Source organism: Antechinus flavipes, chromosome X (assembly GCF_016432865.1).
Source record: "Antechinus flavipes isolate AdamAnt ecotype Samford, QLD, Australia chromosome X, AdamAnt_v2, whole genome shotgun sequence".
Taxonomy (NCBI): Eukaryota; Metazoa; Chordata; class Mammalia; order Dasyuromorphia; family Dasyuridae; genus Antechinus; species Antechinus flavipes.
This window is the reverse complement of record NC_067404.1, coordinates 5990431-6012612: the sequence shown is the minus strand read 5'-3', so window position 1 is coordinate 6012612 and position 22182 is coordinate 5990431. Positions and strand designations below refer to the sequence as shown.

At 36.4% G+C, this 22182-nt stretch overlaps 1 protein-coding gene across 4 annotated transcripts; it reads left to right on the top strand.

Annotated features, from left to right (window-relative positions):
- Window positions 1–3805: 3805 nt before the first annotated feature.
- LOC127542971 (transcriptional regulator ATRX-like) lies at window positions 3806–21053 on the top strand. 4 transcript variants are annotated; one of them, XR_007948945.1, is made up of 9 exons: window positions 3806–3911; window positions 4336–4388; window positions 6867–6910; window positions 7204–7310; window positions 9109–9222; window positions 14716–14822; window positions 15933–15997; window positions 19466–19573; window positions 20200–21053. XR_007948945.1 is itself a non-coding variant. In XM_051968925.1 (8 exons), the coding sequence occupies exons 2-8, from the start codon at window positions 4368–4370 to the stop codon at window positions 19473–19475; spliced, it is 468 nt and encodes a 155-aa protein (XP_051824885.1). In that variant the 5' UTR covers window positions 3807–3911; window positions 4336–4367; the 3' UTR covers window positions 19476–19999. The 4 variants fall into 4 exon arrangements, 3 of the variants coding, with proteins under 3 accessions (XP_051824885.1, XP_051824886.1, XP_051824884.1); XM_051968925.1 differs by lacking the exon at window positions 20200–21053 and having other exon boundaries at window positions 3807–3911; window positions 19466–19999; XM_051968924.1 differs by lacking the exon at window positions 19466–19573 and having other exon boundaries at window positions 3810–3911.
- Window positions 21054–22182: the final 1129 nt, after the last annotated feature.

Genomic DNA, 22182 nt, shown 5'->3' with positions numbered 1-22182 from the left:
TCCATTTGTTCAGTGATGAAGAGAACCAGCTACACACAGTGAAAGAACTCTGGGAAATGAGTGTGAACTGCAAAATAGCATTTCCACTCCCTCCTTTTTTGGTCCATTTGCATTTTTAAAATTTCCTTCTAAGGTTTATTTTACCTTATGTCTAAGTCAAATTTTTCTTGTGCAGCAAAATAACTATGGATATGTACACAAATATTGTATTTAGCATATAATTTAACATATTTAACATGTATTGGTCTACCTGCCATCTGGGGGAGGGAGAAGAGGAAGGAGGGGAAAAGTTGGAATAGAAGGTTTTGCGAAGGTCAATGCTGAAAAATTACCCATGCATATATCTTGTAAATAAAAAGCTATACTAAAAAAAGAAAGAAACAAAAGTGAACTATATTCATTCAGTTTCTATCTATATTTTGCCAAACAGACTTCCAAACTTTACACTACCTGTAGATACTTTCAATGCAATTTATCTTCCTTTCTCTTCCTGGTGGATTTTATTGTTAATTACCCAAATATTGATAATTTGCTTGGGTTACTTATACCCTCCTGTCTCCCTATAGTTGTATTTCATTTAAGTTTTTAGTTGATTCTATAGAGTTCTCTAAGTAAACAATCATATCTTCTGTTGTAATCCTGGAGAAACTGAGGCAAGACAGAGATTAGATTTTTAATACATTAATAATGAAGATTTTGGATTAGCTGAAGCCAGCTAGCTGAAAGGGACTCTTGTCTCAAAGCATCCAGCCTCGAGCAATTAACTCCAGAGACTTTTATCGGGCTCCAGCTCTCAGGGAAACAAAGTGGGAGGGGCAGAAGACTGGGTGAGTGGAGAGCCATAATTTCAGGAAAGGATCATAATTCAGTTTTGACAGGATGGGGGTCAGGAGACGTTGAGTCTAAAGCAAGTGATACGCAGGCATTTGAGGAAAACCGTCTAGATTTTCATGACTCTTTGGAATGTGAGAGTGGCCAGAGTTTTGAGGCCCCAATTCTCTCAGTCCCAATGGGGCAAGGAATGTGGGTGGCCATAATTCCATTCAGGGCATAATAATTCTTCTTAAAATTTTTTATCATAGCTTTTTATTTACAAAACATATGCAGGAGTAATTTTTCAACATTGACCCTTGCAAAACCTTGTGTTCCACCTTTTCCCCTCCTTCCCCCCACCCCCTCCCCTAGATGTCAGGTAGTCCAATACATGTTGAATATGTTAAAATATATGTTAAATACAATATTTGTGTACATATTTATACAGTTATTTTGCTGCACAAGAAAAATCGGATCTAGAAAGGAAATTTCAAAATCTGAGAAGGAAAACAAAAATGCAAGCAAACAATAGAAAGAGTGGAAATGTTATTTTGTGGTCCACACTCATTTCCCATAATTCTCTCTCTGAGTGTAGCTGATTCTTTTTATTATTGAACAATTGGAACTGGTTTCAATCATCGCATTGTTGAAGAGAGCAGGGCATAGTAATTCCAAGAAACTGAGTCAGAACAATTCAGGGAAACTGAGGTATTACAATTCAGGGAAACTGAGGCAGGGAAACAGGTATTACACTGCAAAGAGTGATTTTCTTTTCTATGGAGTTATTGTTATAGCTCGAATTGATAATATAGTATTCCATTGTAATGATGATCACCAATATCCATTATATGTAATGAAGAAAATTTTTCTGAGCCTTATTGTGTCTGGGAAATTATTCAATAGCAAGGTCAGCAAATTACCATTAAAGTAGGTCAGTTAATCACTAAGTGATAGGTGACAATTTGGCAGGTATATAGAGCTTTCTATATACAATTGCACAGAGGAAAATATTTCTCTAACAGCACTCCCAGCAAGGAAAGAAATTCAATAGACACGTTTGGGGAGTACTGTCAGTAAAAAGTCCAGGGTGAAGGCCACACTCTGAAATAAGAACTGGCACTTAAACCCTTTCCTCGCTCACAAAAAGTTCTGTGTCATTTGGGAAACAATCAAGAGGTTTGATTGGAACATTTAGCTAAAATTTAGAGGTTGTAAAAACGAAAGGTATGTGCTGGCCAGTTGTACTTTAACTTTTTAAACTGGGGTGTCATCCAGCAACTTGAATGCTATGAACTGAACAACTAGAAGAAAAAAAGAGGGTTTTTAAAAAAGATTGTAAAAAACCTGTTATAGCTAAATTGATGTCTGGCTGTGCTATATGCTCACCTGCCTAAGAGACTTTTGTTTTGGGAGCCAGTGGGTCTTCACAGGTCAATTGCCCAAGGCTTTAACTCTGCTTGGCTCCCTGCTGTGAGGCCTCTTCATTCCTCCTCCTCCTTCTCTTCCTCTTCTTCCTCCTCCTCTTCTTCCCCCCCTTTCTCTTTTTCCCTCTCCTCCTGCTCCCCTCCTCTTCCTTCCTCTCCTCTTCTCCCCTCCCCCGCCTCTTCCCTCTTCCCCTGCTCCCCCTTCTTCTCCATGTCTTCCTTCTCCTCCTCCTCCGCTTTCTATTTCTTCTTATTTTTAGTCTTCTTCTTCTTCTTCTTCTACTACTACTACTACTACTACTACTACTACTACTACTACTACTACTACTACTACTACTACTACTACTACTACTACTACTGATGAGGATGCTATGAGGAGATTAGGCAGGAATGGGTGAGGTTCCTTCTCTCCAAGACGCCTGTTCTGACCTAAGGAATTTGCTAAACTTAGAGGCTATGGTAAAAAAAAAGCTTTATTGGTAAAGAAACACCAAAAAGGGTTGTCTTGGTGAGCATATCATTGTCAAGAGAGACTTAACCTGCAAAGAATCATTTTTGAAGACCCATTTTATGTATGAGTCTAAGGGAGGTTTGATAATTCTCAATTGAAATCTTGCCTGGGGCTGTGACTTCCTGACAAGAAAGCTTATCTTGCTCTAAGAGGATGTGAGACCATTTGGGTTGGTAGATCAAAGGGGACATGTTTTGGGGTGATTTTATATCATTTTATGGGGCTCACTCAGGTCATACAGAGTTCCCTCTCATCACGACTACTGCTACTAGTACTACTACCACCACCACTGCTACTATCGCTGCTTTGGCAATGACTTCCCTCGCATCCCAGTGAGAGAAACGTAGTTCAGGTGAATTTTGATGGGAGACAGAGATTTTGAGGCACAGAATAACGGTGTTTTTCAGACCTGTGCAGAGGTTCAGGGGCAGGAAATTGAACATGAAGTATAAAAACTTGTTAGAATGTTGCTTTATTACTATCTGAATGATCCTGGCTAAGTCAGGATGGCTAAGGGATGGCATGGACCTAATTTAGAAATTATTTGACTATTTGGAGTAAAGATTCAATGGTGGTTTTTAAAAATCAAATTTATTTTGTAATTATAGTATTTTAATTTCCCAAATATATACAATGATAGTTTTCAACATTCACCTCTGCACGTTCCAAATTTTTCTCCCTCCCTACCCTACACTCTCGGCTCCCTAGTCAGGAAGTGATCTGATATGGGTGAAATATGCGCGATTCCATATTCATCAATGACGGTTCTGAGTAAAGTTTTAAAACGACACAATAGCATTACAATGGGGGGGGGGAGGGAGAAAGAGGAAGGATGAACAGGAAAAAGGGAAAAATGGGGTTAAAGAGTGAGAGACCGGAAAGGGAGAGGAGAAAATGAGAGACCGGAAAGGGGGAGGAAATTATGAGGGAATCAGAGAGAACAGGAAGAGAGTCACAAGGGAGGGGGAAGAGAGTGAAGAGGAAGCAGAACTCAGTTTCTATGGTAACGACCAATCCCAGAATCCCGGTTTATTCTCAAGACTCTCCGGTCTCGATGATTGGCTTACTCGTTGTCCAATCATCTTCGGTCGTTCCGGTTGTTCGGTGGGTGGGTCCCAGCTCTTCCGAAGTAAGTTGGCGTCTCCTTAGCTCCAGCTCCTGAGGTAAATATTTCTGCTTTTAAAGACGCGTTTTTTACTTTTATTTTTCACTTATTGTCATTCCCTTTAGTTGATGAGTAAAAATAAGGCCTCTTTATGATTTCCTGAAGAATTTTTCTTTTATTTTCCGGGCGTTATTTTCGGGCTTTCCCCGCTTAGATTCGGCCTCGTTTAGTTTTCGCCTTTTCCTCAACCATTAGCGTTATTTCAATAAGTATCTTTCTGGAAATTGAAAATGCCGCATTATTTGATGCTCCTAGACAGGATTTGTTACATTTTTCGGGTTTTTTACTATTGGACTCGATTGCTCTTTAACCATTTCATTGACTTTACTTGTAAAACGTCCTATTATTGTATGTTTATTTCCTTTTGTTGAAGTTACTGATGACGGGAATTGATTTATTTTGATCTTACATCTTTTTCCTAGATAAATTCTGCGGAAAATAGTGATCTTATTCGATGGAAAATCCCAATGGCGAGGTAAGTGTGATTTGTCAGGCTGTAAATGAATTTTAAACATTTAAACAATCACCGTTTCTGTTTCTGTGGTCAAATATTTTATGAATCTAAATAAAGGACCCAGGGAAGGAAAAGTGGATTTTTTTTTTAAAAAGGCCTTTTGTGACGTGTAACCCACTGAGATTCTATATGACTCATGCCTAGTTACCATTAAGGGAGTATACGATGTGTAATAAAAATCCATGTTTCCTCATAAACGCTTGTTCTGTGTATATTAATATGTTTATTGACATAAGTTCTCTTTTAAATATATAATTTATATGTGTAAATATATCTTTTCCTAATTATACCCTGCTTGAGGGTGATTGTGGAAGTTAAAGGGGGAAAAGAATTAAAAAGGCTCCCAGCAGAGAACAAAAGAACAATTTACAAGGAAGTGAAGACAAGATAATAATTTCTTCTACTAATATATGTGTGTGTACATATATAAATATGTATATATATACATATATACACACATACACTTTCTTCAACTGGTAATTTTTTGGATCTATTTTGAATTCTCCCTGATCTGTTGGACACATGACAGTGTTCTCTATTGTATTATTTTGTTTCATATTTCTTTTCTGTGTTTCTTTTTTATTAGTCTTTTTTAAAACAAAATAATTTTTTAAAAAATAAAGTGTATATGGCAATAATTATTAACTGAATGAAAAACGGTTACTCAGGAGTATGGTGGTGTCCCTGACAATTATAAGGAATAAATTATTGCAAACAATGTAGGTCAGAATATGACAGAAAATATATTAAAATAAAATTTAAAAAATTTTTCCAATAAGGCATAGGTTAAAGCAGAAATGCTTGTTTTCAGTGCTAAAATTCAGCCATTCCAGAAATGCTAACTATATTAGCCAAATTAGTAAGTTGTAGATGGACAAAGACAAAACTATTTTAGATGGGAGAATAGGATACAGAGTAATATTAAAAATTAATGGTTGCTGATTTATTCATAAGGAAACAAAGAACAATACAAAAGAGAGAGAAAAGGGGAGAAGATCTGAAAAGTCCTTTGATCCAAGAAATACTAGATGAGATGTGTAGGGTCCTTGTGCTTATTATATTAATAAATTTACTTCCCCTGCACCAAAGTCTAGTTGAAATAGGGAAGAGACTGGGAAATGGCCAAAAGAAAAGGGCAGATAATGGGAACAGCTCAGGCACTCAGCAAAAACATGTTTCCTAGCAATAGATTCTATAATGTGACCAAAGTGCAACCTCACTTTCTACCTCCACCTGCCTTTCAAACATCCAGAACTGCATGTGAAGGAGACATCTTGAGCCTAGTATGTATAAGATTATTTTTATCTTCCCTGTTTCTGACAAGGATACTCTCACCTTACAGGCTTACAGACTAGGCAGTCATTCTCACCTCATTGTCTCTTACCCTCCATATCCAAGTTGTTGTCCAAGCACATTGATTTTACCTTTTAATCCCTCTCAAATACTCCCTTTGTTTCCCCCTTGTACAGGCCCTTGTTATAATTTCACACCTAGACTACCGAAATATCCTGACTTAAGTTTTTACCCACTCCACTCTAGTAAGCTTTCAGTCATTACAGTGAGTTTCCTAAAACACAGTTTCAGTGATGTTATTTTCTATTCCTTAGCTCCCCTACCCACCACCCCTTTATCAATAAACTCCAGCGGCAAGACCGACCACAAAATGCTTGGCCATTCAAAACCCATCACTCTCTATAATACAGTAACACTGGCTTCCTGGCCATTCTCTGAACAAGGCCCTTTTTCTCTGGCCATTCTCTGAACAAGGCCCTTTTTCTCTGGCCGTTCTCTGAATTTTCCCCATCCCTGCAATGCCCGCCTTACTCATTTCTAGCCACTGATTTTATTCCTTTAAGTCTGAACTAAAATCCTGCCTTCTCAGGAACCTTCCCTAGTCCCTCATAATCCCATTGTCTCCCTTTGTGAATTTTTCCCATTTATCCAGCATATAGCTTATTTATTATATTTGCTTGTTGTCTTGCTATTAGCTTGTCAGCTTCTTGAGTACAGGGACCATCTTTTTGTCTCTTTCTATCTCCTGTGCTTATCTCAAATCAGTTGGAAAGTCTGTTCTGTAATTTAGTGAAGTAAACTCAGGGATCTGTTAGATGATGTCATGAACAGTCTGACACAATGACTGAACAAGAACACCTTGGGATAGCTTGGTGACTTAGTACAGAATGGCCTGGATTCAGAACATCTTATCTTCCCGAGTTCAAATCTGACCCCAGAAATTTACACTTTGTATTGTCCTGAATAACTCACTTCACCCTGTTTGTTTTAGTGTCCTCACATAATAGAATGAGTGGGAGAAGTAATGGCAAACCACTCCAATACCTTTGCCAAGAGAACCCCACATGAGGGTCACAAAGAGTTGTATGCACCTGAAAAACAAAAACCATGAATTCACTGACACTTGTATTTGGTTTTTCTTTTTAGGGTAGTGGGCAATCTGAAGAACTGAAGCCATCATGCCCTGAGAGGTTAGTTAGTGTTTCTGACCAAAATACATGGATTTAGTTTAAAAGTACAAATACGTCAAGGATGTTGTCCATCTAACTGCTGTCTTTATGTCTCTTTTTTCTACTATTTCTCCTATATTTTTGTGGAAAATGCAAGGTATAAAGGGCTGCAAGTTAGTACTAAGTTAGGTATGAAATAAATATATTGCTTGAAATATTTTCATATCAACTTTATTAACACTCACCAAGGAAGCCGGTTTTCTGAAAACTTTCACTTGTTTTAATTATAAACATAGATTTTAAATTTTCCTTAGGAAAGAACATATGAACTCTGATGATGGAAAGATGGTACATGAATCTCTCAGTCCATTTCATTCAGATGAAAATTCAGATGTTCTTGTGACAAAAAGCATCTCAGAAGGTATGTTATATCATATTTCTTTACATTTTTGACAGTTAACAGTCCTGGTTATGGGTAGAAAATATGCTCTTAATTTGTATAAAACTAATTTTCATTATCATAAAATTTTAATCATAGAAGAACTAGGTTCATAGCCAGAATAGATTTTAGAATTCATCTAAATCCTTGAAAGTACAGATTAGGAAACGGGTATGAAAACAATACCATGAATTACTCAAAATCATATGTCATTATATGACAATAATAGTCTCTTTGGTACACATAGGCCTTTCATTTAAACTACCTGGATAATTAGTCATTTTTGAAATGGCTTTGGAATAGGGAGGTTTTTTAAAGATGAATTTGGTGTTTTGTTTTGTTTTGAAGTTAAAAGCTGCTGGCTTTTATCTTGGGGAACTTTTGACCTTTTTTGCCACTTCTTGGATTGTGTCCTGACTTTGGGATCTGCTTTAAATATTCATCTTCATTTTCTACCCACTATTAACCTAGACACTGACCTTGGAGTGTGTCAGCCACATAGGTGAGCTTTGAACTTACCTCAGCAGGGAGGGGCGCCTCACTTCCTGCTCATCTCTTTTTTCCTCAAGGCTTTGGCCTTCTAGTTCATTCAGGTTTTGCCTTATTTTCCTTCAGTTGTAGACCTAGACACCTAACTGCTCTTACCAAAGTGTCCAAGTACTTGAGCTGCCAAATCTAACAGTTATCCTTCTAACCTCCACCTCAGTCCTAATCCTATTTTTAGCTCTATGCTGCAATTGATACTCCTCTTTTCTTGGACTCATTTTCCTATCTCTCTCTGTTCTTCAGTCTCTTTTATTTTTTGCTTGCTTATTATTTATATTGTAATCTACTTCTTGGCTTTGGGGCCTTTCATTTCTGTTGGTGATTCTCTTCTGCAGTACAGGGTTTAATTTTCATGTATATACAGATGGCATCCTGAGTTATGTATAAAAAGCCCACTATACCTCTTGAATTTCAGGCCAACATCAGCTGTCTGGTATTATCCCTATTTTCACAAATTAGGAAACTGAGGCAGACAGAGGTTAAGGGACAGGTCAATTCTCCAAGAGCCTCCACAGCTGTGAATCATCATATCTGAAGGAGTTGCAGGGAATCCTTTGCTGACACAGGTGTTGCAGACTGGGAATGAGATAAATTGGAAGCAGAGGAAAGAAGAGAGTGGCCAGAGAACAGCAACTGCCTCTCAGTCTCCTTGTATCATCCTCTCACGGGAGGAGATCCATTCTGCAGGTTTATGTTGGATCTCCAGCAGTCACTGTCACTTGGCTCCCACATTACAACAGACAGAAGCTAAATGACTGTCTGATTTACAGATGCACTCTCCTTTGTGTGCTGTCACTGATGAGAATGAGAGCTTCTTGAGACTTGATTTTCTGTTTTTCTTACCAGTGCTTTGAAGCTAGGCCAGAGGGCAGGGAATATTCTGAATCTCTGGTCTTGGAGAATAAAGCTTAAGGTTCTAAAAGGACCTGGGAAATTCTGAATCTTTGGAATGGTTTTTCCCTCTAAAATCTTAGTTTGGGAAGAAGAACAAAAATAGAATATTACCGTTCCACCTCCCTCCTGTGGGTTTTTTCTCACGAATTTCATTTTGAATATCACAGTTCTGGTTTTGGAAACTTCCAGATTGTCAGAGGTTGTGATGAAATCCCTTAGCATCTTGGAACAAACTTGTCATTTTATTTCATCCAGTGGTTTTTAAAACTTTGTAATTCTGCTATTTGGGTGGATTCAGTGTTGTCACATAATTAGCATCATGATTGTGATTAAATTGTAGGTAATGTGATTGTACAGCCAGAACCAAAGAAGGAGGAAGACAAAGATGATTTCCAAGAGCCCGAAGTTAGACACAAAAGTAGAATGAAAACTAAACATTCCAAAAGACATTTTGGTAAGTAGGGTAGTTTAAAATTACTTTCAAAGGATATCTTGTAAAATAGTATAAAGAATGTTGAAAATCATTGAAAGATATGCACTAATATAAAGAGACTACAATATTGTCATTGGAAAGAACTCTGAAAAAGAAATCGAACACTTTCTGTAACCATAAAGAATTGAGGAAAAGTATGTTCTTGCTGTGATGGAGATAAAAATGGAGTGACAACTCCTCTGCCTGTGTTGGAGGTATTAAGATGCGAGGTATTTTTCTGCAAGCCAACCAGGAGTGTTCAGGTTAACATTATTCTTTGGGGTGGGAGGTGGGGGCTTGGTGGCCAGGGTGGAGATGGTGACATTTAGGTATGGGGCCTTTGCCGATGGTGCCTCAGGTCATGTCCATGATTTTGAGGAAAAAGTAAGACAGGAACATGGAGAATAAAATACCTAACAAAATGGTCAATGAGCAAGATAGGAGAAATAATGGTAGAGAGGTGGGAAACATCTGGAAAGGTACTAAGAGCATTAGGAATAAGAGAATGATGGCAAAATAGTGTGACAGGCAAAAAAGAAGAAATAATCAGGAAGAGGGAGCAATCAAGTGCCAAAATTTTTGGAAAATCAATGAAGTATAAAAACTATTGGACTTAAGAAATGAGGTAACTACTGATAAATGTTAATTGATTGACAGTTTATTTTATTAAGCACCTGTTATTTACCAGGTGTTATGCGGACACTAAGAAGGCAAACAAAAGTAAAAACAGAATCCTTTTCTCTCAAAAAAAAAAAAAAAAAGCATCATAATCTAAAGGGGGAGTAACTTGCTATCTACCTTTATTTGAATAGTTTAATACTTCAATATTCTTCTCCCTTTACTCCCAAAATTCGTCCTTAAAATTTTCCAAGTCAAATAAGTACCAGTTTTATTTTTTAAGATTTAAAATGTTCCTAAAACCCTTGTTTGTGTCCTACTTCTGATTTGCTTTGATGCAAGCAAATTTTAGCAAATGGGATGTAGCCCAGTCTTGTATTCTGTCAGGAAATAATCAGCCTGACCTTTCTATCCAAATGTTTCATACAGCACTGTAATCAAATTGCTTTGCTTTCTTTCTCAAAAGTTGTAGCTCCTTATTCCTAGCAAATATAGTCAATTTTTGGTCACCATGAATCATTTCAGGATGGGTTGTGATTAGAAAAAAGTTAATTTTTTTCATTGGGAGCTTGCTTCATTCTGAACTAAGAGTAGTCTTGCCACAATGAGGATGAAGTGCTTTGCATTTTATTTGAACCTGTTAGAAAGTAGATTACATTTTTTTTTTTAAACTCTTTCTGTTTGCTTTGGCTCCTGCTGTTTAGAATTCACCTTTCCTTTCTTGTTGATCCCTTTTGTTAATCCCTTTTCTTTTTCCCCCTCCTAAATTTGCTGATCAGTTGTGTCTGAAACTCTGTGACCATGCTATCTGTGAGGTTTTCTTTTTCTTTCTCTTTCTTTGTTAAATATATTAAAAATCACGATTAACCTTCCAGTTTTTTCTTATATAATACATTCTGCTTTTACTCTTTAATTTATCTGTGCATATCTCATTTTTATATGATAGATATTATGTACACACACACACACACACACACACACATACACATGTCTTCTTTTGCTTGAAAGCAACAAGCTGTTGTAACTGTTGTAAACAGCAGTTTAGTCTGTTCTCCCTTTCTGCCTTATGAGTAAATTGATGCTTGTATATTTTCCTCCTTTCAATATCCCCCACTCTCCTCCTCACCGTATTTGCCCTCTCTCTCCTGGTTGCTGTTTTACTTCTTCCCGCCACCTTGCCCTCCTCCTTATCCCTTGTAAGGCTTCTTCTTTCCTTCCTGGTAACAACAGTGAGGTTCCTGCACTATCTGCCTTCCCCCAGCTTATCAGTTCTTCCTTTTGTTTCTCATTTGTATCAAATATTTGCTCTTTTTTATCTCTCCCTACAGTTTTATTTTTTTAGACTTGATCTCTTACACGTAGTTTGGCCCAAACCTTTCTTTTATTATTATTATCATTATTATAGCTTTTTATTGACAAAACATACCCATGGGTAATTTTTCAGCACTGACCCTTGCAAATGCTTCTGTTCCAATGGCTTCCATCCTTCCCGTCTCCCTCTCGCCTAGATGGCAGGTAGTCCAATACGTGTTAAATATGTTAAGGCATATCAAATCTTTCTTTAAAAAAAAGTTTTTGTTTAAAACTTTAAATATTTAAAAGAAGATTAAAAAAACTGTCATGTGCATAGTAGAATGTCAGGGAGGGTTCAAAATTCCATTTCAAGAAAACCTATATAATAATAAAGGACATTATTCTCATAAGTGTGTGTCTTCTTCCTAGTAGGTTTTCCTTTGTTCTCTGTTGTGTACTTTTTACTTTTTCCTTTTCCACCTTTCCTCCCTTGCACATTCAGTCAAGCAGGCTGCACTAAGTATATTTATGTATGTATATATCTGTGTGTGTGTGTGTGTGTGTGTGTGTATAGATATATGTATATATAATGTATATATATACATGCATTTGTACATATATACATGTAAGACATTATTAGCATGGCTGCCACGTAATGTAGATTTCTGTACTTTGAATCTTTCAAGAAGTTTTGCTCCTGATTACTTTATTATTTTTGCGTGCATCTCTTATTTCTTATCTTCCACCTCCCCTACTTTATTACTACCTGCCCCCTGGCCTTGCTACTACTTAAACTGCCCAAGAATCCCTCCCTTATTCTCTCCACTCCCCATCTTTTTTCTCTCTCTTTCTTCCATTATGACTAATCTACAAAGCCTCCTATTCCCACTTATTTCTTTATCCCCTTATAGATGTACATGTCCCATCCTTTCATTAACCCCTTTCTGATATGAGTGGGCTTCCAGAAACCTCAGGCCTGCTCGCCTAATTCCCTGTTCTTGCCCCTCATCTGTGAAATGGAGTTATTCCTTTTAACTTGTCCTTTTTTTTGCTTTTCAAAATCATATCATCCTCTTCTCTGCCTCTGGCTTTCTCTCAAACTAATTGCTAATGACAGTCACACACGTAGGGTGTACATCTCCACGTAGGAAACACATAGTCTCACCTGACTGAGCCCCTAGTAATTCATCCCTGATGCTTGTCGAATGTTTCTCTTGGATCTTATATGTCTCCTTCCAACAAAAACCTGAAAGCCTGGCAGCTCATGGAATATTCTTTCTCTTAGTTCAGAGATATCCTTCACTTGCTGGATATGAAAGTTTTGGCTGCAATTCTATTTCTTTCGTTCCTTGACATATGCTGTCCCGGGACCCGTAGTCTCTTAGTTCTCATTATGGCAATGTCATGTTTGGTTTGCCCATCTCGCGCCTTTCTCCTGGACTCATTCAGTTCTGCTTTGTGCAGCCCCTGTACCACTGAGTAAACCTGCATTCAGTTCTATCATTCCATTTTCTCTGGAGTTCTAACTTTTAAAAAATATTGTTCATCTCTAACTTCTCTTTTGTTTCTTTTGATTAACTTAGTTCTCCAAAGGGAAAGATGAGGGCCCCCTTTGTATAGTGTTATTTTTTTTTTCATTTATAACTCATTTAACTTTTTCTTAATTTAGATATTGCATCATTTGGTGCATGTGTATAGTGTTGATATTATTTCATTTTTATGGTACTTAATGAAGTCATTTCCTAGTATCTTTTAATTAGACTTGTTTTTGCTTTTGCTTTATCAGAAATCCTAATTACTACCCTCAACTCTAGGCCTTACTTTTACTCCGTGTGTGTCTCTTTGCTTCCAATGTATTTCTTACTTTTTAATCCACTTATGTTTTGTGTTTGGTTTTCTTCCATTCATATTTGCAGTGATGATTACTGTATAGCTCCCTTCAAATTATCTTTCCTTCATTTACTCTTTTATCCTTTTTTTTACCCTGTCCTCTTAGTTCATGCTCACCTCCTCCACAGACCCTCTTTCGCTTCTCTCTTTCCTACCCGTAGAACTAAACTTGTTCTTATACCCAACTCGGGCTGTTATGCTCTCTGATCCACTTCCAGCGGAAGTGAGGTTCAAGCATTTTTCCTCATTGTAAAAGCTCTTCTTGTTTTCCACTTTTGTGTAAGATAATTTGCTCCCATTCCCCATCTTCCTTGGAGGCTGAGTCTTTCCTGGGATCTTTTCAAATTGTCTGAGAACAATTGTTTGACTTGTTTATTTCCTCTACTCTATGAGGCAATATTCTGTCTTTTCTATGCAAAGGAAATTTGATTTTCTGCTGTTCTTTCCTGTCTTCCAGAATTCTCTTTCCATGGTATTTTCTCTGTAAAAAAAAATTGCATTTGCAGTTTTCTCCCTCTCATTATTGCTTGGACCACAGCCACACATTTCACACTTGTCCATTGCTCACAACTCTTATAATCTGGCGACATGCGGTGATCTATGTCAGAGGGCACTCATTCCTGCACCAGCAAATGGTCTTCTGTCTCGCCTTTTCCTTGGACATTACGATGCTTTTCTCTCAATAAATATTACTTATCACTTTAATACAAACTGCATTTATTATTATGCCCTAGTGCTTTTTAATAGGAACGATCAGGTCCTTTGTTTTGGAAAGGTATTTTCCCTGCATCTGTGAAGATAATCATATGACTTCTGTGGGATGTTCTTTCTTTGGAGTCTGCTGTTGCATTACAATTGTCTTATTATGCCCTGTCTTTAGTTCCTTATCCATCCTCTTTTTTTATACCTCACCATTCTCTTGTGGTGTCCTCATTTTCATTTTTAACTAGCTTAACAGTGCAGGAACTCGATAACTCATTTCTGTCCTAATCTTTTTCAAATATCTGTTTACAACTATTGAGCAAACGCCTACATTGAGCACTCTAATTCAGTCCTCCATGTCTTTGTTGCTATAATAATTTTCCTTAGTGATTGGTTTACCTCTGTTATTTTTTTACCTAATTAGTCTCTAGCAAAAAAAACATAAACCCATCATTTTGATTTTTAAAGTCCTGCAAAGGTCCATTCTAACTATACTTGCTTTTCTTCCCCAGCTGGCCTTCTATTTCTCCTACTAATGGGCCATCTCATTCTCTTCCTTCATTGTGGTTATTATTCCCACACTGTCTTTTTTTGTTATTTTAAAGTTTTTGTCATGTTAGTTGTATCTGACCCTTCATGACTACATTTGGGGCTTTCTTGTCAAGAATTCTGGACTGGTTTACTGTTTCCTTTTGTAGCCTTCTTTAAAGATGAGGAAACTGAGGCAGAAATGAATTGAGGACAATGTATGATGAGATGTCTTGCAGTTATAAAATGTGTTAGTTTGTGAAATTTTTGAAACTTATCCATAATTTTGCGTAAGTATGCAACAGTAAAATGATATGAATCATATATCTTGGTAAATTCCTATTGATTAAGCAAATAGGACATTGCAAAAAAGATACTGAGTTATAAAAATCCAGTTTTAAATTTTATTTGTGAACAGACTATGTTTATAATTTATTTGTTTAGAGGAAATACTTCCTGAGATCGTGTGTTGTACTGCTTGTGGACAACAAGTGAACCATTATGAGGATTCAGTGTATAGACATCCTGCACTGAATGTTCTTATTTGTAAGGTATGTAGTTATGAAATGAATGATGATTTTGTTATCTGTAAACTAGTATGCCTTTTGTTTGGGAATAAAGGACAAATTCTCCTGTCAGAGTAAGACATCTTTTTTATTCATATGAATTCTATAATGATTCATTTCAAAAGTGAAGGTTCTCTTTTTAAATGTGAGATGCACTAAGTGCTGAACTTACAAAATCAGACTTGATTAATAAATGGGTTAGTTTAGATAAACTTTGGTTTTTAATGTACATGAAGACAAACATAAAGACTCTCTGTGACTGACCTGTGAGCTCATACTGTTCAGATCAGTCATAGTGGGCTACAAGTGTCTTGACCCTGTCATAGTGAGGTAATTTTCACCCTTTTTGATTATTAAGAACATTGTTAATTTAAAAAAAAAACTCAGTCCTATTCATATTTGACAGTATATGTAATTTTTGTAATATTTTGTTCTCACTAGTTCCTACTTCTGGTGAGAGGAGAATATTTCAAATTACCTCTTTGGGTATGAGTGTTTATTGAAATAATAAAAGTAGTTTTAATAATAGCTTCTTTTCCTTAGCCCTTTAAGATTTCAAAGGGCTATACACATGTAAACTCATTAGATGCACAATAACCCTGTGAAGCTCAATTATTATGATAAGTTTTACTAATTTATTCTGAGAATGAATAAGTTATTTGAGAAAGGAGTTCATCTGAGCTCTTTCAGCCTCTATCATCATATAGTGTGTTTGAGTGCAACAAAAGTTGGTTTTGATTGTATTAATAATGTTTTCAGTTGTTCCTTGGGTGGTGCTTATTTTCCATTTGTCCATTTGCACATTTTTTCTTTGAATATGTTTTGAATTTTCTTTAAATCAGCTTATCAGTGAACAAAGTGAATTCTTCATAGACATTTTGTTCCTTTGTTCCTTATGATATGTTGTTACTTTGTTGGCAGTTCTTTACTTTTGCAAAATACTTCATTTTTTTCACTGTAAGTTATCACCCCACTTAAAGGTTTAAAAGTAGTGTATGCTTAGTGGATTTAAACATTTTAAAATTTGTGCTTTGTGAATATTAATGTTTTAAGAGACTTAAAACATGTAGAATTGAATGTTAATTCCTTTTTTAGAGATGCTACATATATACGAGTGATGACATAAGCCATGATGCTATTAGACCTCATATGCACTGCAGGTAGGAATATAGCTCCCAAAATAGAAAGCCTTACTCTTTTGGGGATCTCTTAAATAGTTTTATTTATTTATAATTCATTTTATTTATTCTCTCAGTGAGTCTTCATTGTGTTGTCAAACGTCAGAGATTATAGCATATATTCAAAATGAGAGGTATGCTAGTTTTAAATTTATCACTACTGATGTTTTCTCATTGAAGAGAAAGAGGCATTCAACTTGTTATGGTTTCATTTTTCATTTGGATTCAGGTCTTCATGAGCTGCTAGTCATTTTACCAGACATTGTTAACCAGATTCCTTTTAGTGAATTTCAGGGTATCTCTGAACTTAGACGTTGAAGAAATTTATACATTTATTGTAACTGACATTTAAAATTAAATCCTTTTATGAAGTTCAAAAAATCTTTGTGCTAAAAGCATCATTATACCTTAAAGGTTTCCATAACACAAGAAATACTAACAAAGTCTAGTTCATACCGAATTTCCAGCATAACTCACACAATCATATTCTTTGTTGTTGAGTCATTTCAGTTGTCTCTGAAATTTTTAAAAATGAATTTATTTATTTTTAATACACATTGTCTTATGAATCATACTGGGAGACAAGAATCAGAATAAAAGAGAAAAACCATGGGAGAGAAAAAAACTGAAAAAAGATGTGAGCATAGCATGTGTTGATTTACATTCAATCTCCATAGTTCTTTTTCTGGATGCAGATGGCATTTACTTTCCAAGATCTATCGGGAGTACTTTGGATCACTGAGCCACGGAAAAGATCCAAGTCTTTCATAGTTGATCGTTGCATATTCATGCTGTTGCTGTGTGCAATGCATTCCTGGTTCTGGTTGTTTCCCTCAGCATCAGTTCTTGTAAATCTTTCCAGGTCTTTCTAAATCAGCTTGATATCCATATTTTATATCACAACAATATTCCCTTACCTTCATATACAACTTTGTTCAGACTTTCCCCAAATGATGAGCAGCTACTCAAAATCTGGCCTGAGATTTCTCAAAAAGTACTGGGGTTTCTACCACTCTTGGGGCCTCTAGTTCATTGTGTGCAAGGGCTGCATCATATCAGAAGGACCAGGAATCAGATTCAGGAAGGATGACAGTCTGGTCATCCCGGTTTTTCTGTCTCTCTTTTGGGGATGTATCTAAGTCAAGTGTATTAGCATTTTTTCACTCTGTCCTTCTTGCCTTCCTTTCTTTTCAATAAATAAGTATTTACTTCCTTAATTTCCTTTCAATTTAACCCTTTAGACTTATTCTCTTCTTGTTTACAATTTTAAAAATACCTTTTAAGCTCTTCCAAGATTTTTTTCAGGGATCTGAGAACAAATTACATTTGTTGAGATTCCAAATATAACCACTTTGATACCATTGTCCTTTTATAAATATACTGCAATCCTCCCTATTACTACAATCACTTTTCATTATCTTTAGAAAGTAACTCTTTTCCTCCTACTTTTTTATTTTTCTTTTTCCTCGCATTTCCTTTATTCTTTTTTTGACTCGGATTTTTGTATGTGATAGTTCTGCTCTGGTCCTGTGCCAGCCTAAATTTTGGTGCTGCTTGCTGCTGGCTTTCAGGCCTTAGGGTGTGAGACGGGGACAGGAATGGTGGGTTGTCTAGTTTCCCTGATCCCCTCCCTGGGATATGGAGTTTATTTAGCTCTCAGGCTGCCCCACAGGTGGGGTAGGGTGGGGAAGGACCTTACTGATGGTTTCTATGGTAACAGAATCTTGCTGGTGGCTGGTTTTGGAGGAGGGTCCAGATGTTAGCTTTCAATGCCCAAATTGATGGCACTGAGCACAAGGATCATGGGGCTTTTGGTATTGAAGCCCTTTCAAAGAATAAACTTGGCTGCAATGACCTGCTCTGTGGCAGTGAAAACAAGATTAGGGACATGAATTTATTAAATTTTATTTTAATTAGAATTTATAGTTCATCTCAAATTATTTGCATTGCTCTGAAATCTTTGTTAATTTGTTTCTCAAAATACCTATCTTCCATCAAAATTTAGCTGATGTAGGTGTGTCTCACTGGGGTGAGAAGAACAAAAGTGTCAAATATAGTAGTTAGTAGTAGTGACTAGTAGTAGGTGGTAGTAGTAGAGTAAGTAATAGGTAGTAGTAGAGTGACTTGCCCAAGGTTAAACAATCACTGATGAGGTTGTGGTGGCAAAAACAGGTTCAGAATAAACATGAGACACATTCATAAGGGCTATTCTCTATCAAAATAAAGTGTCATTTAGGAGAAGAGATTACAAAGTAGAGATAAAATAGGCCCCTGAAGTGGCCAATATGGAATAGAGTTGGGAGAGCATCTAGTTGGAAAGGAATTTGCAAGGATCCATGAGAGGAATATATCAGGAGGCCTAAGCGTGCCATTGATCGGTAGGTTAGATTCACAGAGGAGTTCAGTAGAATCACCAGTTAGAGTGAGGACTATGGCACCATTAGAAGGAAGGAGGGAGAAAGAAGAACCTCCTGCTGGGCTTAGTCAGAAAGAAAACCTGGCAAAGATCTTTATCATAAGCAGATCTTTGATAGAAGAAATATAACCTTGCGGATATCTCAGGGATAAAGTCAGAAACTCAGGAGGTTAAGAATCAAGGAGGAGAGGAAATGTTAGCTCAAAAGTGGGGGGAATCAAGGAACTAGATGGAATAATACACCTGGCACACCAGGGCCAGGACCTGTCTAAAGATATGATAACCAAAATCTCTAAAGGTTGTTTAAAGATGCACAGGGCTTGAGGGATGGACAAAGGATTTTCATCCTCACAATCATTCTCTAAACAGAATGCTTTTAATAGAATTATTATATCTGATAAGAGTCAGATGGACTTCTTCCTGAGCTTACAACAACCTGTGAGGTACGGAAAAACTAGCCAGGTAAAGTGCTTGTTCAAGGATGCGTAGCTACTTTGAATTTTCTGGACTAAAGCTAAAGCTCCATATTCTTTGCCACAAAGGTGCTCACAAATATCTGCTTCATAATTAACAAACTTACTTTCATTTTCTATTGAGAAATACCACATTATTTTCATTAAGTTCCACTTGCCCCATTGCAATTTTCAATGCATTTTATTCTTCAATGAACTTTTCTTTTTTTAAAGAAGCTTTTTTTAGTGTAATCCCCAATTTTGCTTTCCAAAATTTTTTTCTCCTAAATGCATTTTTGCAATCAAGATGTTAACTTCTTTCATGATTTTTTTGCATCACTTTCATTGTTTTCCCCAACTTTTCTTCTACCTCTTTGCTTTCCTGTTGGGATCGTTTTTTAAACCATTTTTCAGTGATTCCTTTCGGAGTTTGAGACTAATTCACATTTTTCCTTATGGCCTTGAATGTGGAAGTTTTGATTGTGTTGATATTTTCTGATTTTGTGTTTTGATCTTCCCTGTCACCAGAGTAATTTCTTATGGTCATGTCCTTTTTTGTCGTTTACTGATTGATTTTTCCAGCCTATCTTAAGTTGTACCTTTGTAATAAAATTGGGTCCTGTATGAAGAAAGCCTTGCCCCAAGCTTGAAGTTTTTGTTCTGTTGGTTCAGAGCTGTTCCTGAGCATCAGTAAGTTTTCTGCTTTTCTAGGGTGTTATGATCTAAGGAAAGGTTATAATCCCTGATTTTCTAGTCTGAACTTTTCAAAATCTCTGACAGACCATAAGCTCTCTTTGCTTAACTGGATCTATGAACTTCCCCCTTCGGTGCTAGTCTTGGTTCTTGCGTTAGGCTGGTAATGTGGATCTCCATATGGCCATTGCAACAGTCTTGGACCCAGTGCCAGCTAAGGATCCACTTTCTGACCAATTTCTCAGTCCTTACTGAGAGCCCTGGAAGCATCAGCTATTGTTGATTCGGTTGCCTTTGAAGGTCATGTGTGAGAGGCCCAGGAGTGGTTACAGTAGTTTTACTAAGGATAAAAAGGTTTTATCCTTTTCAATTGTTGGTTCTTTCCAAGTCACAATTAATTTGGGGCATTATTTTATAATTATAAAGATGTTTCATTTAAGTTCCTACTTTTATAATTACATGAATAATTTAAAAGAATATATGTTGAAATATATTTAGTTATATTAAAGTATATTAAATTTTCTGTAATTAGTAAATTTTTGTTCCTGATTAACTTTTTTAAAGTCTTTAAATAGTTGACTAAGAATGATGCTTCAATGTTTGTTTGTTTTTTTACATTTCAGATGGTGTGCAGAAGGCGAAGATTTAATTATTTGTGATTTCTGCCCTAATGCTTTTTGTAAGAAATGCATTCGGCGCAATCTAGGGGAAAAGGAGATGGCAAAAGTGATGGATAAAAACACTAAGTGGAGTTGTTACATTTGTCAGCCAGAGCCTTTATTGGATTTGGTTGCCATATGTGACTGTGTATTTGACAGTTTATCACACTTAGATCAGCAGTCTAAAAAGAAAAAGTTAGTAAGTGAAAAGACTGATAACACATGTGACCCTTCAGAGAAATTAAGCCATGGAAGTTGTGCTGAAGAGACACATCAGGTGTATAACCCTTCCTCTGATGCTATAGCACCCAATTTTCCCACATTACAGATTCCAAAAGCCTTGGTTGAGAACGTGAGAGAAACAAACGCTACTTTTCTGAAACATTTGCGACAAACATTCCATTGTTCAGAACTTAGCCCAAGTGAGAGGGAATGTCAATATGAAATTATGAAATATATGGTCATGGAGATACGTAATGCTCAGGAGGCCTTGGAAGATTGCCTGAGTAATGAAGTAATTAAATTGGTTAGAGAGATGGAGGAAAATAATAAAGAAAGAGAAAATGAGAATGTTTAAAAACATGCTAAAAGTCTTCTGATTTCTTTGTTAAGATTAAGTAAGAAAGATTTCCTTGTTCACACCTACAATATGAGGGCACCCGCTCTGTCCGACCAGATTTGTTATGTTTGGGTACTTAAACCTCTGTTTGCTTTCTGTACGCCGTCTCTTGTTATTGCCAGTCTGCCCTGATGGGGCGAGATGCCCAGTTCTCCTGAGATGTGATCAAATAAAGGCTTCAGTTTTTTCTACTTTGAAATACCTCTCTTTTTAATGGAGTTGGTGGACTTCTAACCTATCTATTTTTAGGGCCACTCTTTATTATTTTCCTAATGTAGCTCAGCAGGTGTAGGAAGAATGAGGAGTTCTGGAAAATGAGCTTCTTTCTGTAGAGCATCTTTTTATTTTCTTTGATGATGATACAGGATACATTGATGTCTGTGGGGATGACAGATGAGCAGTGTGAGTTTAGTGTATCTGACCATAGTTGAGTCATTTTTCCATTGTGGCTGACTGTGTGTGACCCCATTTGGCTTTTCTTGGGGGAGAGGGCAGAGATACTACAGTACTTTTCCATTTCCTTTTCCAACTTATTTTACAGATGAAGAACTGAGGTTAAAAGAGTTCAGTGATTTGCCCAGGATTCCACAGCTAATAAGTGTCTGAGCCCAGATTTGAATTCTTGAAGAAGAGTATTCCTGGGCCCAGTGCTCTGTCTTTCTCAAAATCTCATTTTATTTGTTTCTCCTAGACAGTATTTGTTACATTTTTTCGATTTTTATATTATTGGAATTAATTACTCTTGAATCATTTAACTGACTTTACTTGTAAATTTTTCTATTATTTTATGTTTATTTTCTTTTGTGGAAAGTTACTGGTGATGTGAACGATTTATTTTGATCTTACATCTTTTTGCTAGATAAGCTCTGTGGAAAATATAGTGATCTTTTTCAATGGAAAATCCTAATGGTGAGGTAAGTATGATTTCTTCGATGGTAAATGAATTTTAAGCCTTAAAAAAAAAATCTTAAGAGTTTCTGATTCTGTGGTCAAATATTTTATGAATGTAAATAAAGGACCCAGGGAAGGAAAAGTGGATTTTAATCAGTGGTTAGGTGTTTTTTAATATTAATTCTTTGGCCACAGGAAAAAAAAAAGGCCTTTTGTGACGTGTAACTCACTGAGATCCTATATGACTCATGCCTGGTTACTATTAAGGCAATATTCTATGTGTAATAAAAATCCATGTTTCCTGATAAATGCTTGTTCTGTATATATAAAACTGTTGACTGACAAATTCACTTTTAAATATATAATTTATAATTGTAAATATATCCTTTCCTAATTATACCCTGCTTGAGGGTAATTGGGGAAATGAAAGGGGAGGG